The following is a 19,627-nucleotide window of genomic DNA, read 5'->3' as shown; positions in this document are numbered from 1 at the left end:
ATTTAAAACATATACAGGATATGGGAAGTACCAAATTGACAGAATAACATAAAAAGTGGTCTTCAGTTGGTTGCATCATTGGGACACCAGAGGAAGGAAAAACATACCCTCAGACAAGACCTCCTTAGAGCCTCATGGGATTCTACTAAAATTTTAAAAACACATGAGGCAACATGCCACCATTTATCCTGCTTCTCTTCCTCTGTGTTAACACAGAAAGAAACCAGAGATCACACAGAGATTGAAAGAGGCACCCACACAGCACAGTGGTTTAAGGTATAGTCTCTGCAGTTACCTTCAATAGTGGCTTTTGGATACTTACGTAACTGGATGGCTTTCCACAAGATAACTAACCCTAGTTTTCCCATCTCTAAAATGGGAATCATCATAGTAACTTATCTAACATATAAGAATTCAATGAGTTACTACCCAGAAAGTAGGTAGAACCAGAAGCATGCATATACTATAAAAACACTAAAAAGGAACAGCTGCCCCTATCATCGTTAGCATCACAGTTAGCATCTTTGTTATTACAAGTAATTGGTTACATTATCCACCTATTTTATGATTAGGATTTTTTTTCCTCAAAATCTACCCAGATGCATGTAAGTCTGGCCTGCATTTAATTATAAGGTAAACCTAGAAATTATATGTAACAAAGTTATTTGATTTCACATGACTGGTCCTTTGTTGATATCAGCAGTAGAACTAAGAACCATGGGAAAATGTAACAGGCGACCATTCAGCTATCTAATTATATGTGTTTAAAACTTATTTTTAGAATTTATTTTTTTAACTACACTTACATATATGTTTCCAAGGTAAATCATTTGCCTTATAATGTGTTAAGTTACTGTACATATATTTTGATTTCTTAGAATCCAAAAACTGTTAACATGGATAGATGCTCTAAGATACACACATGGTTGGGTAAACAGAATATAGTTTTGATTTCAAGAGTGGATGTACCACAGTCACTGCAGCCCTAGACCTCTTCCTGCCCCACCACACATGCCAGTGGCACTGACCACCAGCCTACCCTAGGGGACTGGGAAAACAGAGTTAAGACAGCAGGCTGCCTCATCAAGTTTTCTGTTGGAACTTTGAACTTATGAGCTCACTAAACTTTTGTATCAGCTAAATTCTGCCCGTTCTGCGACCCTCTCTTTCAGGACCTTTCAAGTCTCTCCCTTTCTTTCCAACTCCCTTCATTACAATTCCATTTGAGGGACGAGATTCCTCAGTACTTCCATCTGCCTACTATGAACCCCTGAAAAATTTTAGTTTTATCTCTAAAAAATAGAAGTAATTGACACCTGTCTCATGACATGGTCTGGAGAAGATTAATTTTCATTCATTTTATATTAGAAACTCTTGGTAAGCTTCATATTCTAGCTATATATTTAATTTTTTTACATTTGCTACGGGAGATAGTACTATTTTGTTTATCTTTGATTCCCCTTAAATAGCCACCCATGTTTTACAAATAACAGAACTTTTATTCATTCATTCATTCAGCATTCACTGAGCATTTCAGATATACTAGAGACTGTTCCTGGCTTCAGTGTAGGTTAATGAATAACTCAAATTTACTGACTGACCTTTTCAACTGAATCATGTCACAAGTCATGTACCTACCGAGTGTGGCAGAGGCAGGAGATGTCCTAGTTCTCATATTTATTCCCTTCCCAGCACTCTGTACTACTATTCCTCATCAGAAAGAATAACATTTTCAAGATAACTCGAAAGTGACAGACTTACAATGAAGAAGCAAGCTCCAAAAAGCATGAGTTTCATCATCACATCCAGGTCTAATGGGAAGTGAATTTCAAAGTGGTCAGCATTGCTCACTGCTGATAACACACCATTCCACTTCCAAGTAATACTTCCCATGCTAGATATGCCATCAAGTAATCTTACCTAGAAAGACAAGAATGAGACTTTGTGATGATTGAAAAGTGTTAAAATACATGTTTTAATTTTCTAATTAGAAGCAATTTATATTGAGAGAGCACAAAAACAGTTCAGGAAAAGGACATAGAACTTAATGTAATTTCAAATGAGGAAATTATAGTTAAGAAGGGTTAGGTACTATGCAACTAGTTAAGAGCTAAAAATAGAACTACCATATTACCCAGCAATCACACTACTGGGCATATATCCTGAGAAAACCATAATTCAAAAAGATACACGCACCCCAATGTTCACTGCAGCACTATTTACAACAGCCAAGTTATGGAAGCAAACTAAATGTCCATCTACAGATGAATGGATACAGAAAACGTAGTACATGTATACAATGGAATACTACTCAACCATAAAAAGGAGTGAAAGGGTAATTTGCAGTAGTGTGGATGAACCCCGAGTCGGTCATACTGAGTGAATAAGTCAGAAAGAGTAAAACAAATATCATATATTAACACATATATATAGAATCTAAAATAATGGTACAGATGAACCTATTTGCAGGGCAAGAATAGAGAGGCAAATGTAGAGAATGGACTACGTCTTAAAATTATCAGGCTGATGCTCTTTCTTCATCTTTAAATGAAGCATTAGGGGAAACTTGTGTCATGAGGTATGATATGAATTACTTACTAAATTCTTCTCATTATAGCAAAGGATTAGGACTGAGGATTGGGAGGATTCTCCTCCAGCTTAGCAAGCAACATGAAAAAGCAAGGAGGTACGGTACTGTGCACTTCATAAAATCCATATAATCACACAAGCTTTTGTAGGTTAAGCTCACCAGCTTTAAGGTATCCTAGGACACCAAAGGACTTCTGCTTCTAAAAGGGAGACCCTGGCACTTACTGTAAGGTGAATATGCTAATGTTGCTTGCTCATGGGAATAATATACTCCATCCTTCCCACACTTTAGCTCAGCCACATTTTCTCTTTGCTACAGTAACTTTTGTTTTTTTTAATCAGATAAGCAATGCCGGATAATATGGTGAAATAAATATGGGACCTTGAAAAGTTTACTGGATAAACATGATGAACTTAGCTGGATTGTCAAGCATTCAGAAAGGAATCTTTAAAAAATCCTGGAAATATTTCTATAAATTTCTTTTGTCAAATCATACTGTTAGATAATAAGAAATTTCTCATAGACACTGAAAGGCAATTTTTTTTTTTACTGAAAAAGTGCTATAGTATGACCTGTTATAAGTCCTGTCTGTATTAAAAAATAGATTAGGTCAGGCTGTCTCTCAGAAAGTTTTTGATATCTTTAGTGAGTTATTACTCTTTGCTGAAATCATAAAAAAAGACCTCCCATTTTGGTAAAAGATGATGGAACCCATTAGCAGTCTTTGAAAATGTTTTGATGTCAGCTGGGTAATTAACTCTTTCATCATACTACTATGTTTATTTTATTTTTTAACGCTTTTTTAAAAAAGCAATCTTTATTTCTTGGTTGCACTGGTTGCTGCACATGGGCTTTCTCTAGCTGAGGTGAGCAGGGGCTACACTTTGTCACGGTGCTCAGGCTTCTCATTACGGTGGCTTCTCTTGTTGTGGAGCACAGGCTCTAGGTGCGCAGGCTTTAGGAGTTGTGCCACGGGGGCTCAGTAGTTGTGGCTCACAGGCCCTCGAGCACAGGCTCGGAGTTGTGGCACATGAGCTTAGCTGCTCCACAGCATGTGGAATCTTCCTGGACCAGGGATAGAACCGGTGTCCCTGTACTGGCAGGTAGATTCCTATCCACTGTACCAGGAAAGTCCTATATTCATTTTTTGCATGATATTATAAACCTCAATTCACTTATATGTGAAAGTGGACTGAAACAAGATCATTCAGAGGCTGATCTGCCCACATAGAGAAATTCTAAATACATTATTTTAACATTAGGTTACCTCAAAAATAGAATGAACCACAGCCATAGGTAGAACATGGCCCAAGCACTCTCATCGTATCTTCTTTCTTCTCATTTTGGAGGCTGTACACCACCCTGCACAGGTTCCAGTGTTCAGCTACAAAGCCAGTGGTGATGCCAGGAGGACACTGCACCTCCAGCTGCCAATGAAGCAGGGACAGAGGTGAAGATGCTATATTTACACACACACACACACACACAGGGACAGAGGTGAAGATGCTATACACACACACACACACACACCACTAGATATGCTCTTAACTTATTCAAGGACTAGGGAAACTATTGTTGGGACAGATAGCCCTTCATGGTTCTCTGGTACTTCACTCTTACACTTCGAGGATATCTTTGCAGAAAGAAACTTTGAAGGATGGGGCTATGTTTTCCTTCAGGACACAGAGAAGGCTTGAATACCGCTTGCTATAAAACAGGCAGTTCCCTTTGTAATTCTATGGTGGATGTGGTTATAAAAGGGGATATTTGTGGTGATGGAACTGTTCGGTATCTGTATTGTGGTGAATACAGCAATCCACACAGGTGATAAAATTTCACAGAATAAACACGCATACACACACAACACAAATATAAGTGGAGAAATCAGAAAAAAAAAAACTATTATGGTATAAATGTTCCATAAATTGAATAAGTCTATAATTTTGATTAGCTTTACTACATCATGTGTGTGTGTGTAGTCAGTTGTGTCCAACTCTTGATGACCCCATGGACTGAAGCCCATCAGGCTCCTCTATCCATGGGATTTCCCAGGCAAGAATCCTGGAGTGGGTTGTCATTTCCTTCTCCAAGGTATCTTCCTAACTCAGAGATCAAACTTGTGTCTCCTGCATTGGTAGGTAGATTGTTTCCCATGGAGCCACACTACATCATGGCTTACTTTAATCTTGGAAGAAAACTCAAACCATGAATATGAAGAAAAATTCCTAGTATATCCAAAATAATCAAGGATTAGAAGTAAAGTTTCATCCCAAATATAAGACTGTTATTACAAAAGCAGTAGTGATCAAGTATGATACACGGAAATAAATATTAATAACATTCTCCCACCAGTGTACTATGTTCCAGGTGCTGTTCAGAGCAGTTAACATTTATTATTATTTAATCCTCAAAAAGATCCAAGTGATAGGTACTATTATTGTCTCTATTATATAGAAAATCAAATCACATAATCATTATCAGCATTTACTAAATTATTAATGTAAATAAATTAACATTTAATAAAGGCTAATAAACATGTCTTTTAAAAAATCCTGTGGATACTATTGTGGCTATTTTTAAGTACAAGAACACTGGGTCCCAAAGAAGTTAAATAAACTGTAAACATTTAAGTGGGTGACATATCTGGAATTCAAAATTGTGTTTGGCCTCTTTTTAAAACGCTTTCTTTTTCCTTGTAGCAAACAATCTTCTGAGAGCTGCACAGTTTGAAGAAGGGTTGGCTTTCCAGGTGGAGCTAGTGGCAAAGATTCTGCCTACCATTGCAGGAGATGCGGGTTCGATCCCTGGGTCGGGGAGATCCCCCAGAGGAGGGCATGGCAACCCATTCCAGTATGCTTGCCTGGGAAATCCCGTGGACAGAGGAGCCTGGTGGGCTACTGTCCATAGGGTCGCAGAGTCAGACATGACTGAAGTGACTGAGATACACATGCACAACCAAACCATAATTCAGAATATCTGCTTTCTAGTTCGGGCACTGCCACCTGCCAAACATAACACCATCATCAGGCACTTAACTCTTTTGAACCACTCTCTTTATCTGTAGCAAGACATGGGTTGTGATGGATTGTGTAAAGTTACCTAAAATCTCTTTGAATACTAAAAGCCTAAGTGTATGACCAACCTACACAGCATATTAAAAAGCAGAGACATCACTGTCAACAAAGGTCTGTCTAGTCAAGGCTATGGTTTTTCCTGTGGTCATGCATGGATGTGAGAGTTGGACTAGAAAGAAAGCCGAGCACCGAAGAATTGATGCTTTTGAACTGTGGTGTTGGAGAAGACTCTTAAGAGTCCCTACTGCAAGGAGATCCAACCAGTCCATCCTGAGGGAGATCAGTCCTGGGTGTTCATTGGAAGGACTGATGCTGAAGCTGAAACTCCAATACTTTGGCCACCTGATGCGAAGAGCTGACTCATTGGAAAATACCCTGATGCTGGGAAAGATTGAGGGCAGGAGGAGAAGGGGATGACAGAGGATGAGATGTCTGGATGGCAACACCGACTCGATGGACATGGGTTTGGGTGGACTCCGGGAGTTGCTGATGGACAGGGAGGCCTGGCGTGCTGCGGTTCATAGGGTCGCAAAGAGTCGGACACGATTGAGCGACTGAACTGAAGTGTATGTTTACCAATACCTTATCTAGGGATCCAAAGGTACCTTTAGATAATTGTGTGACTACTGTTCTAGGTGACAGGTAAATTTCTGATTCAGTACACACAACTGATAGAACTGTGGACACTGACTAAACAATTCTAATTTGTTCTTGGCCTACCAATTATCACCAAAAAGCACGAACCCATTAGAAAATCCCTTGGTGATTTTCCTTAGGTGAATTAATTAAATTGATTAATTAAATTTCCCCCTCCCCCAAATCTTCTTCCATACTGACTTGTCAGAGCCAGTGACAATCCCCATCTCCGTGGTTTTGGAAAGAGCACAACCATGTGGTGAAGAGTTGTATCAGGAAGAAACAATGGATTAGACTTTCATTTTCTGACCTCTTGCCCAGAGGAGGGACAACAGAAGCAGGTGCATTTGAAAGGTCTCTGCATTGTCATGACTTCTTGGCCCATAAAATCAGTGACCCTGAGCACAGAGGGCCTCAGTGTCTCAGTAGCATTCTGCATGAAGTCCGCTCCCTCTTCAGTTACAATGTAAACCATCTGGTCCAGGTTGTTTTCAGCATAGTATCTATAATTAGTTTCAAAATGTATTAGTCACTCAGTATTGTCCGACTCTTTGTGACCCCATGGACTGTAGCCCACCAGGTTCCTCTGTCCATGGAATTTTCCAGGCAAGAATACTGGAGTTGGTTGCCATTTCCTTCTCCAATTACTTTCAAAACCTGCCATCATTAAAGCACAAAATGAGAGAGCCATCTTAAATTAGAAGTAGTGAAAATAGTCCTCAAGAAGTTATTTGTGCAACATTTGTTACAGGTGTAAAGAAAAACAACTTTTTAAAAATTTCATGTGAAACAAATGCAACTGATTCAAACATCAAAATATTTTATAATTCTTGTAAGTATTTAGATCTTTTAGAATTTAAAACATTTATTTTAATCTCAGAGTAAAATGATTAAAACAATTTTTTTCACATAAGAGTAAAGATTGAAACCATATTGAAGAAGACTGATCATGTCTTATATAATACCTATACCCAGAAAATTTGACTTATAAAAGTATTTTGATGAGATTGTATGTTGCATCATGAATTAGTCAGCTTGTGGAAGATGATTAGTGTCATTGCAACTTGCACATAGGAAAAGGACCAAGAAGAGTTAAAAACTTCATGCTGTAGCCAAACAAATGTGTAGAGCTGTTGCTTTAAGGGTCAGGAATGTTTTAATGATGAAGGACAGTCTCCATGTTAACTGTCCTCATTCTGTCTACTTCCAAAGCAAGAGCCCTGGACTAGAATTCAGCAAATCAAGATTCTGCTTGTCATTTGCTAAGTCATTTCGTTTTTCTGCTCTTTCCCCCCTTTATCTACACAAGTTAATGATAGGAGTGGAGACAAGGACTAAGTGAAGAACTTAGTCTAAGACGTCTAAGAACTTAGAACTTAGTCTAAGAACTAAGATAATATATAAGATTTGATGATTACATGATTTATAAATAAATACAATTATACAAAGATAATTCTCTTAGTTTCTAAAGGAAACCTTTCTTCTTTGAACCATTAAAATGGATTAATCTAAAGAAGAAAGTGGCTACTGGATAATTCTGATTATAATGTTGCTGATTCAAACTTCCAACTTATTCAAATACTGTTGAACATTGTTGAATTACACATACTTTCCACAGACTCAAAATGCTGAAGAACATGTATGTAGTCCAACTGTTGGGAGAGAAAAAAGCAATTAGGAGAGAAATAAAAGAATTAAGTCAGCATTAGAAAAGAAATTGATCATATATTATAGCATATTAATTGATTTTTAAAGTGTCTTTAATAGCATAAAGCATCAGGGCTTCCCTGGTGGCTCAGATGGTAAAGCATCTGCCTGCAATGCGGGAGACCCAGGTTCAATCCCTGTGTTGGGAAGATCCCCTGGAGAAGGAAATGGCAACCCACTCCACCTTGCCTGGAAAACTCCGTGGACTGAGGTGCCTGGTAGGCTACAGTCCATGGGTTCGCAAAGAGTCAGACACAACTGAGCAACTTCACTTCACTTCACTTAATATGAATAGAATTAATTAAAAATATATTTTATCAAGTGAAATTAGCCTATTTGCACCTGATCAGATGGTTATTAGCAGAGATGACCAGATAGGAAAAACAGTTTCCTCCAGTTCTACCATAAAAGATCGAAACATTTATCTAAAATATCAGAAAATCACCTTCCTGTTACAGTGACTGAATTGAGAAGAAGTTGTGTTGACATAGACTGCTCCCAGCTTAGTCCCCTCAATCTCCACTCACTGACACCTGACAGGTCTCCCACAGACTGGAGTTGTCAGGAAGTTCATGATGGTTTAATATGGACCAGCCACAGAGAAGCCAGTTTTCTCGGTGGCTTACGGAGAGTGAATTAGCCAGTGGACTTTACTCAGGAATGTCCAATTTTATATCATTTCATGGGTACTTCTGAGAAAATAACATAGTGACTGCCATTCACGTACACTACTAAACACCAAGATCTTCCCGCAGCACATACTTTAATTAGGAAAAGTTTGCAAAGGGCAGGCAACATGTGACTAGGATTAGGGCAAAGGAAAAGGAGGTTGGGAATACCATTAGATAAATATTTTATCTTGACTTTATTTCAGAATTACTCCCAAGATAGACATTTGACAGTTCCATTACCTATTATATTTGATTCCTTCTAACAGAGGAAACCTCCTTGAGGACAGACTGATAATACCTTATACAATTTTACATCATTCCTAATCTGTGAATATAGAACATTGACCGAAATGCCATATTTTTTAATTATTTGTTGAATAAGTCAATGAATTTGTTGAATAAGTTAATGAATACATTTTGAAATGAATTGAAATGATGAGTGTTTAGTCATGTGAGTGATTACATGCAGACAGAGATAACACAATCCATGGTTAATTCAGTAGTATTTCTTCTGTGAAAACACAAGATGGTGGTGGGGGGAGTCTGAAAATGTCTTGTGATATTTCAAAAGTGGCCATTAAAATGGTTTACCATCCCTTTAAAATATTCTAGCATCTTAAATCTAGGATTAAAAGATAAAACATATTCACTACTTGGTAAAATGTCCACTGGTGGGCAAAATATCCTAAAGAAGTGAAGCTATTCATTGTGGGAGAAATTTACCCCATAACAAACTGTGGCTGTTTAGGAGTAGTTATTTGAGGATTTATTGGAGTCTCTGGCAAACTTAACTCTCAGACACCAAATAATCCGGCTATGCTAGAGAGAATTCCACTAACAGGTCCTGAAAAGGATCTACATATCTTCCGTATGACATCTCAAAGATCTAGGGAAGATACTGAACAATGATTGGGTGTGTGCCTTCCACTCACAGCCAAGGAGGCATTTTAACTAAACAGCATCAATATAGTTCTCATTTATTCAGTATTTCCTGTGTGCCAGGAATTATATTCAGTTCAGTTCAGTTCAGTTCACTCACTCAGTCGTGTCCAACTCTTTGCAACCCCATGAACTGCAGCACGCCAGGCCTCCCTGTCCATCACCAACTCCCGGAGTCCACCCAAACCCATGTGCATTGAGTCAATGATGCCATCCAGCCATCTCATCCTCTGTCATCCCCTTCTCCTCCTGCCCTCAATCTTTCCCAGCATCAGGGTCTTTTCCAATGAGTCAGATCTTCGCATCAGGTGGCCAAAGTATTGGAGTTTCAGCTTCAACATCAGTCCTTCCAATGAACACCCAGGACTGATCTCCTTTAAGATGGACTGGTTGGATCTCCTTGCAGTCCAAGGGACTCTCAAGAGTCTTCTCCAACACAACACTTCAAAAGCATCAATTCTGTGGCACTCAGCTTTCTTTATAGTCCAACTCTCACATCCATACATGACCACTGGAAAAACCATAGCCTTGACTATATGGACCTTTGTTGGCAAAGTAATGTCTCTGCTTTTTAATATGCTATCTAGGTTGGTCATAACTTTCCTTCCAAGGAGTAAGCGCTTTTTAATTTCATGGCTGCAGTCACCATCTGAAGTGATTTTGGAGCCCAGAAAAATAAAGTCAACCACTGTTTCCACTGTTTCCCCATCTATCTGCCATGAAGTGATGGGACCGGATGCCATGATCTTAGTTTTCTGAATGTTGAGCTTTAAGCCAACTTTTTCACTCTCCACTTTCACTTTCATCAACAGGCTCTTTAGTTCTTCTTCACTTTCTGCCATAAGGGTAGTGTCATCTGCATACATGTCAATAATTCTCATAATGCCCAGTAGGGCAGGGATAGATAGTACTGTTTTATATGTGAAGGAATTAAAACACCAACAGGTTATGAAGTGTGTTAAAGGTTGCAGAGCTTGTAGGGGATAAAGTCAGAATTAAAAACCATATTGTCTGGCTCCAAAGCCTGTTTTATTTTTTGTTTATTTCTGGTTTTGTTTTTTAACTGAACCATTTCTGAAAGGGAAAAGTGAATCGATAGTATCTGTCAAGGTAACAGAAAAAGTTGAACAACTTTTTTGAACTTAGGTAATTTTAAAGTTCTACAATTTTATTTTTTATTATGCATTATAATTTTTATTTTTTCCTTTTCTTTTTTTAAAATTTATTTATTTTAATTGGAGGCTAATTACTTTACAATGTTGTAGTGGTTTTTGCCACACATTGATATGAATCTGTACAATTTTAAAAGAAAGGGAAATGGTCTAGGAGAACCTAGGCTTACAAGGACATATTCCTCTACTAGTGTGAGTAGAAAAATGATTTTCCAAAATGTATTCCTATAAAGATTCTATAAAAGGGTTTACTCTAGCAGTTTAATGACTTTTATGTGTATTTATAGTTGTTTTACAAAAAGAAAATTTAATGAAATTTTTGCATTAAATTTCAGTTTCCTAATACAACTGTATTGAATTTCACACATTGTTTCTATAGCATCGTATCAATAGTTTGCAATGCACAAGATTAACAATATGTAGAATTGCCAAAAGGAACTTGGCAACCTCAAGGAATATTTTATTGACTATATTGGGAGACAAGTATTGAATTATAGTCTTTTGCTCACAATGAACTTCAGAACCCCTGGCATCCAAAACCAAATGGGCCAAGATTACAGAAGGTTTTCCACTAACAGCTTTATCTTAGGGTACAATTTTTGAGTGTACACCATTTTGTTCACCAAACCTGCCTCTCCTCAAATTTCTGCTCAGGGTTTCAGGGTGTTTCTACAATTTTTATGTAGAAGGGACTGCGGAGATCACCATTTTGTGGGAGGGGGAGTCTTATAGACTTGGCTTGAAGCTATGTGTGCCTGGTTGTTGTTGTTTAGTCTCTCAGTCACGTCCAACTCTTTGTGACCCCATGAACTATAGCTTGACAGGCTCCTTAGTCCGTGGGATTCTCCAGACAAGAATACTGGAATGGGTTACCATTTCTTTCTCCAGGGGATCTCCCCTATCCAATGATTGAACCTCCATCTCCTGCATTGGCAGGTGGATTCTTCACAACTGAGTTACCAGGGAAGCCCATATATGCTTGGTAATCACCTTATTTTTTACTAAGGTATTAGGTTTTTGTGGGGGCTGGAGCGGCTAATGAATTATGAGTGGTGAGGGAAAGCAAGGGGTCAAGCCACTTGATGATTTGGCCATTAAGTATCTGTTTCTTTCACATCACCTTTCTTCATGTTCACTCTTAGTTCCTCGTAAATGACACCCCAGCTTGCATCTACCATAGCATTTTTCTATTCCTACTCCTGTTTTTCTAATTCTCTACAAGAGGACACCTTGAATATCTTACAGTTCAACCTGCTCTCTTTATGAAAACCACACTCTTCCCACTAAAAGAATCCCTATCCTCTACATTTAAGGTAGTACCACCACTTTTAAAGTCTCACAAACTAGACACCTGTCATCACTAACCCATCACCTTTACCCACCCTCTTCAACTTTTCATTTCTTCTTGTTGGATCTCCCAGATCATACTTCATAAGAAAACAATTTGGATTTGTGTGAAGTACCTGACATAAGTATTCCAGACCAGGAGGACACTCCAGCATAGGAACTGGCTCTGGCATCCAAGTTGATGGAGCAGACTTACTTGGTGAAGGGTAACAGCCATGCTGGTACTGTATAGGATGGGTGCCACCAGTTGGCAGGTATGAAGGGAGGGTCCTGAGTTGCTGTGGGCTGTAGTATCCTACAGGCAAGTCTCCTGGGGTGTATGAAGGTGAAGGGACAGCTGGTCCAAGGAGCCCTGCATTCAAAAACAAATGAGATGACTATATATAATGAAAACTAATATATTAAGACTTAGCATGAATTTTTATATGGAGATTACATAAGTCACATGACAGGTTCTTAACAATGACAAGAAGTTCCATTTTCTAAGGGAAGGGGCATGTACCAAAAACGTAGTGGGAGGATTTCCAGATTATTAACTCATTTAATCTTCTTATACCTGTGAGATAGTTATGCCCAGTTCAAGTGCAAAAACTAAGGTTGAGGAGATTAAGTAATTTGTTACCCTCTCTATGCCTATCACATAAAGCTAGTTAGCACAGGGTCTGGCATAAAATTATCATGATGCAAATTTCTACTTTTATATTCTCTACCCTTATTGTTTCAGTTCACATAAGTGGTAACACTGAGATTTGAAGTCATGTGCTAATTTCAAAGTGATGATTTAGACTGCAGCATTGTCTGTGACTCAGTCACCTGTTTATACCCTCATCATCTGGTTCTCAAACAGCTTTCCTCCAACCAAGGATCAGTTAAATTTTAACTCTGTCAATATAAAAAAAGATCACAGTCAAGAAAACCAGATTACCTTAAAGAAACATGATGTTTAAGAAGACAAGCACTCAAAATCATTAATTAATCAGTTCAGTTCAGTCATTCAGTCGTGTCTGACTCTTTGCGACCCCATGAATCTCAGCGCGCCAGGCCTCCCTGTCCATCACCAACTCCTGGAGTCCACGTAAACCGATGTGCATTGAGTCGGTGATGCCATCCAACCATCTCATCCTCTGTCATCCCCTTCTCTTCCTGCCCGCAATCCTTCCCAGCATCAGGGTCTTTTCCAATGAGTCAACTCTTTGCATGAGGTGGCCAAAGTATTGGAGTTTCAGCTTCAACATCAGTCCTTCCAATGAACACCCAGGACTGATCTCCTTTAGGATGGAATGATTGGATCTCCTTGCTGTCCAAGGGACTCTCAAGAGTCTTCTCTAACACCACATATCAAAGGCATCAATTCTTTGGCACTCAGCTTTCTTCACAGTCCAACTCTCATATCCATGTATGACCACGGGAAAAACCATGGCCTTGACTATACGGACCTTTGTTGGCAAAGTAATGTCTCTGCTTTTTAATATGCTATCTAGGTTGGTCATAACTTTCCTTCCAAGGAATAAGCGTCTTTTAATTTCATGGCTGCAATCACCATCTGCAGTGATTTTGGAGCCCAAAAAGATAAAGTCAGCCACTGTTTCCCCATCTATTTCCCATGAAGTGATGGGACAGATGCCATGATCTTAGTTTTCTGAATGTTGAGCTTTAAGCCAACGTTTTCACTCTCCTCTTTCACTTTCATCAAGAGGCTCTTTAGTTTCTTTTCACTTTCTGCTGTAAGGGTGGTGTCATCTGTATATCTCAGGTTATCGATATTTCTCCTGGCAATCTTGATTCCAGCTTGTGCTTCTTCCAGCCCAGTGTTTCTCATGATGTTCTCTGCATATAAGTTAAATAAGCAGGGTGACAATAAACAGCCTTGACGTACTCCTTTTCCTATCTGGAACCAATCTGTTGTTCCATGTCCAGTTCTAACTGTTGCTTCCTGACCTGCATACAGGTTTCTCAAGAGACAGGTCAGATGGTCTGGTATTTCATCTCTTTAAGAATTTTCCACAGTTTATTGTGATCCACACAGTCAAAGGCTTTGGCATAGTCAATAAAGCAGAAATAGATGTTTTTCTGGAACTCCCTTGCTTTTTCGATGATTCAGCGGATGTTGGCAATTTGATCTCTGGTTCCTCTGCCTTTTCTAAAACCAGCTTGAACATCTGGAAGTTTGCAGTTCACGTATTGCTGAAGGCTGGCTTGGAGAATTTTGAGGATTACTTTAGTAGTGTGTGAGATGAATACAATTGTGCGGTAGTTTGAGCATTCTTTGGCATTGCCTTTCTTTGGGATTGGAATAAAAACTGACCTTTTCCAGTCCTGTGGCCACTGCTGAGTTTTCCTTAGACCTGTCTTATTAGATATCAACTACCTGTTTACAGGATATTCACTGAGCACTCATTATTCACTGGACTCTGTGCCAGAAGTCGGGAAGGTGATGAAAAAACAAACTCAAGTATCCACTTTATAGTCCCGATGGCCTGTTAAACAGCATCTGCAGACTCCCCCATGGTCTCTTGGATAAGATGCAAACTCCTTATCTGCACTCAAGACCTTTCACCATCATTTCTCTGCACTTCTGCTGTTTGTCCCAAATAGGCCTTTAGCATGTCCCCAAGAAACCACCAGGACTTCATGACCTTGTGCTTCTGGATGTGTTTTTCTTTCTCCCAGGCTTGGTCCCTTCCCACTTTTTTGGGGGGTTGTGAAAATCCTTATCATGACAACAAAACTTTACTTACTTAGTTAGGATTTCCCTCATCCCTGGCAGAATCAGTTACTCTGTCTTCTGTGCTTCCCTGGTGGCTCAGATGGTAAAGAATCTGCCTGCAATGTGGGAAACCTGGGTTTGATCCTCAGGTTTGGAAGATCTCCTGGAGAAAAGGTGATGGTGATCCACTCTAGTGTTCTTGTCTGGGAAATCCCATGGACAGAGGAGTCTGAGGGTGCTATAGTCCATGGGATTGGAAAGAGTCAGACACGACTGAATGACTAACACTTTTATTTCACTTTCATCTCTGGGAGAACCAGTTACTCTGTCTTCTGTGCCTCTACAATACTCGCTTCATATTTCCCTAATAATGTGGAGAATGCCATCAATGTTTTCACAACTTCTGACCCCAGGAGGCTGTAAATTCTTTGAGGGCAGGAATCTGTTCCACTTGACAGCCAGTAAACTACTTGGAATCCAGCAGGCATGCAATATTTATTTGTTGAATCAAGAAACTAATCAGTTAATTAAAAGAGCAACCTTAATTCTTAGTGTCATTTTCTGTCGAAGTGAATATTTAACTTACCAGGTACAAAATGGGAATTGTATTCTGGAGGGGCATCAGAATTTGGATCTGATGAATTTAAATGGCAGTTGTAGGCAGGAGGAGCACTAGGCATTAGATCCAGGAGCTCTGTTTTATTTTCCATTTCATTGACAGTTTGATCAAGGCTTGTGGTAATAGGCCTTAGAGAGAGGTGGACTACAAGGGAGAAATAAAATAATTTGATGACTGAAGATATTAAATTTTTAATATGCTAAATCATCAGTGTATGTAATCACTACAATATATATCACTATATTAACTATAAAACATGTAAAATATATTATATATTAGACATTAATCTATACACACATAATTCTTAGGCTGAACATAAATGAAAAAAGTAAAGCTGAGCAATTATACCATACTTGTGATTTATGCACTGAGTTCTCAGGCTGGTGGTTCATATGACCTGATACTGCTCTTGATTGTATATCCAAATTCCTTCCAAGATAGTCAAAATTCTTTGTCCTCTAATTCAGTATGAAGAATTTGGCATATATGACATGAATCTGATTTTTTCCCCCATATCCTTTTTGGAAAGTGGCTGTGTCAAAGTAAGTTCAAAACAAAGCAACATAAATACTTAATGCTTTAAAAGGCAGTGTGCAAACATAATTCATTTAGAGGTGATTTAGTTCACTTTGCTAGTGACTCTATTTTATTTTTCCTAAAACTGATGTCACTATAATTACTGAAAAGAAGGTGTTGATGTCACATTTCATGTTATACCCTTTCCTTTTACTCAGACTGTAGACATATTCTCCTGGCCTCAGTATCAGGAACATGTGTGTGCACATGCACTTGTCACATCCAACTCTTTGCGACCCCATGGAATGTAGCCCGCCAGGCTCCTCTGTCCATGGAATTCTCCAGGCAAGAATACTGCTGTGGGTTCCCACTTCATTCTCCAAGGAGTCTTCCCAACCCTCTGTCTCTTGAATTGGCAGGTGGGTTATTTACCAGCTGAGCCATTGGGGAAGCCCTCAGTATGAGGAATAGTTCAGCATTTTTGAAAGAATTGGTTGACTTATCTCAGAAAATAAAAGTCCCATAAATGTGTTTCTCTCCTTATATCTGTTGCTAGAACACTCAGGGCCCACTTTTCAGATCTCCTCTTTCAAGGTAAGCCTTTCATTATTATCAGCTCTTTCCTATTCTTACTTTTCTTTACCTTGTTTTCCTCATGGGTTTTAAGTATCTTTCTTTAGATGTGACCAATATAAATTCCCTATGACTCTGTGCCAAATACAGGAAGATAGTAATGTTCATATTTGTAAATGAATAGAAACAGTATTCAAATGTTAAACCATAAAATCAATTTAAAAATGAAATGAACTCAAGGTATTACTGTACTAAGAAAAGATAATCAGTAGAAACAAACCAGCAAGTTGAAACAAAATAGAAGTCTTAGATCATCAATTTTGTTAACCTATCTGGTCCTAGGTGTATGCTATTGTCTTTTAATCACTATAGCTTTGAAATGATATTTACAGTTTCCTTTTTGAAAATCTCCTAACTATTCTCAGGTGTTTTGTCTGAACTAAACAGTGGAGTTAGAAAAACAAACCAAAAAAATTCTAAGACTGTATTTAATTTATTAATTTCTTTAGGAGGAAAAAAAATATGTACTTTCATAGATACATTTGTATATATGCATTTTCCCTTATAGTTTTGCATCTTTTAAAAATAGGTCCTGTAGATTTTGTGTTGCTTGTTCATAACCCGAAAAGTTTTTTTTTCTAGATGTTAATATACATGAAATGCAAAGTTTTTCTATAGATTAAGATTAGTTATTCAGTTTACTAAATTTTACTTTTTCAAAGAGCTTTTCAGTTGTTACATTTGGACATTCAAGGAATGCAACCATATTATGTGTAAAGGTAGTTCTTTGCATCTTCTTTTTTCCAATCAGAATGTTAACTTTTCCTACCTAATTTTCCTGGCTGTAAAATTCACAGTATGTGTGATGGTGAACATTCTTTTCAAATTTGATGGAGAAGATAGTAGTGTTTCACCTTAAACATGATGTCAGAACAGAAGACTACGTGTATATTCCTATCAGAGAGACATGCAGTTTAAAATACTGATTTATAATCCTTTACGGAGGTGAGAAATGAACTTAGTACATACGTATTTACTTCACCGAGACCTATTTGGTAGTTGCTCAGTCGTGTCCGACTCTTTGCGACCCCATGAACTGTAGCCCGCCAGGCTCCTCCGTCCATGGGATTCTCCAGGCAAGAATACTGGAGTGGGTTACCATTTCCTTCTCCATAGACCTATTTAGGTGGCTCCAATTTTAAATATGTGATATAAAATTAGTTAAATTTTAAATAAATAAAATTTAAATTTAAATAAATTAGTTAAATTTTAGTTAAACCTGAGTTCACTGCAGGTTCTCAATAAAGGTGAACAAAAGGGAGAATATAAAATTTAGAGAAAACCTAAGTCTAGAAATACCAGTTTTATTTTACATGCAAGTGCACCCCGAAATGGGCTTCCCTGGTTGTTCAGTGCCAATGCAAGAGACGGGGTTCCAACCCTGCGTGGAGAAGACCCCTGGAGAAGGGAATGGCAGCCCAGTCCAGTATTCTAGCTTGGGAAAATCCCATGGACAGAGGAGCCTGGTGGTCCATGAGGTAGCAAAGAGTCCCTTGCGACTTAACTGAGAAGGAGCGCCCGAAATAACTCCATCTTTCCAGTTTGCCTGAACGCTAAAGTGAGAGATGGGTTCTCCCTGTAATCCCCGCCCCTCTGCCAGCAAAGCACGTTAAGAAGTGACTGCAAACCCTTTTACCTGCGAGTTGACCTGACCCGGGTCCCCAGCGCCGTGCGGAAGGAGCGCCAGCCCGAGACCCCAGAGGAGCCCGGTCCGGCGAGACTCGGCCTGCGGGACAGAAACGCGGCGAGTGGCAAGCGGCCCTAGGGGCGGGCCCAGGCGGAAAACTCGAGCCAACAGAGCCTTCGTCCCGGGGCAACGGCCGCCGTCTTCAGAGCCGGCTGCCTCCCGGTGCCCCGAAACTTCAGGAACTACCTGAAGATGCGGCGCGGGGCGTTGCCGGCCTCGAACCTCAGTTCGCAGGGGCCCAGCCCCACTTACCGCCAGGTCAGGTGTCCCCTCGGCACCCGGGACGTAGGGCCTGGGGTCTGATTTCATCCGCCTAAAAACGAGAAAGGGGCGGGGCAGGTAAAGGGAGAAGGCAGAGGAGGATGTTCAAATGCACATTAAAATAGAGATGGTGGGGGAGGGGCGCTGGCCTGGGGGCATAGTCCCGCGGGCAGGGAGCCTCCTGGGGCGCCCTCCCCGCTCCGCCGCGTGCTGGGCGCTCCGCCGCCTCCGCGGTCAGCGGTCCCTGGAGGCGCGGCCGCCACTTGGAGCCAGTTTACAAGCGAAAAACGCAGGAGATAGGAAAACAAGGAAAAACAAGTTGTCACCGTCACCGCTCTCACGCGAGGTAAAGAAAAGGATAAGAGCCAGTCGACGGTTACACTTTCTAGAGCCTGTGAGGCAGGACTTCCTGACAGAGGTTAGCGAGTCCAGGAAGGAAAAGAAGCGCTGTTCATTTGCACTTGTCGTTCCCCTCCTCCCCCGACCGTTGGCTTGCACGCTTGGTCTTGGCGATGCAGTGCTGGCCGAAAACGGAGGTTCAGGGCTCAGGCATTTGTTTTCCTTTCCACAGGGTCGGAGGAGGCCAGATTGATGTCGGAGGGAGGGAGGAAGTGGTCTCAGGAGAGAGGAGTAGGGGAGCAGGGTTGCCTGTGTTTTCTGAGAGAAAAAATGGCATTTGTTAATTACCGTTGTTAGGCACAAGTATTGATTTTAAACTACTGAGGTTCAGGTCTATGGTCCATGGGGGAGGAACACAATTCTTTTTTGTCTGTTGGGTCAGTAAAGCTGCTGTTGGGTCACTGTAGTAAAGCCCATCTATTGTCCCAGGGTTGTGGTGAAGGAAAGTGGTTTATTGCACAATGCCAAGCAAGCAGTCTAGGCAGCTGGTGCTTAAAAGGTCGGAACTCGCTGATGGTCTTCAGGCAAGAAGTTATTAAGCCAGAGTGAAGGAGGCAGGGTGTGGGGTAGATAATCGGCTCCTGGCCATTGTTCTGATTGGTTGGTGGTGAGGTAATCCGGAGACAACATCTTCAGCCTTCTGGTTCCAGCCAGTCTGGGGTCTACCTG

At 40.0% G+C, this 19,627-nt stretch overlaps 1 protein-coding gene and 1 long non-coding RNA gene across 3 annotated transcripts in view; one reads left to right on the top strand and one right to left on the bottom strand.

The window, feature by feature from the left end:
- Positions 1 to 929: 929 nt before the first annotated feature.
- On the bottom strand, positions 930 to 19,041 carry LOC145539803 (phospholipid scramblase 4-like). Its single transcript, XM_081573962.1, is given in 9 exon segments — positions 930 to 1,920; positions 3,858 to 3,870; positions 3,872 to 4,017; positions 6,611 to 6,822; positions 7,901 to 7,952; positions 12,253 to 12,488; positions 15,430 to 15,606; positions 15,816 to 15,994; positions 18,248 to 19,041. Coding segments are annotated over 7 exon segments (999 nt in total). The 5' UTR covers positions 15,554 to 15,606; positions 15,816 to 15,994; positions 18,248 to 19,041; the 3' UTR covers positions 930 to 1,704.
- LOC145539811 (uncharacterized) overlaps positions 18,692 to 19,627 on the top strand; it is a 121,676-nt gene continuing 120,740 nt past the window's right edge. The window contains exon 1 of one of the 2 annotated variants that reach the window (XR_014077969.1): positions 18,692 to 18,905. This is a non-coding gene — a long non-coding RNA (uncharacterized LOC145539811). The remainder of the gene's footprint in view (positions 18,906 to 19,627) is intronic. The other variant, XR_014077968.1, reaches the window with a different exon arrangement.

This window comes from Giraffa tippelskirchi, chromosome 2, assembly GCF_054371585.1.
Source record: "Giraffa tippelskirchi isolate mGirTip1 chromosome 2, T2T-mGirTip1v1.2.pri, whole genome shotgun sequence".
Taxonomy (NCBI): Eukaryota; Metazoa; Chordata; class Mammalia; order Artiodactyla; family Giraffidae; genus Giraffa; species Giraffa tippelskirchi.
Note: the sequence above shows the minus strand (reverse complement) of the source record. Positions and strands in the feature narration are given on the sequence as shown.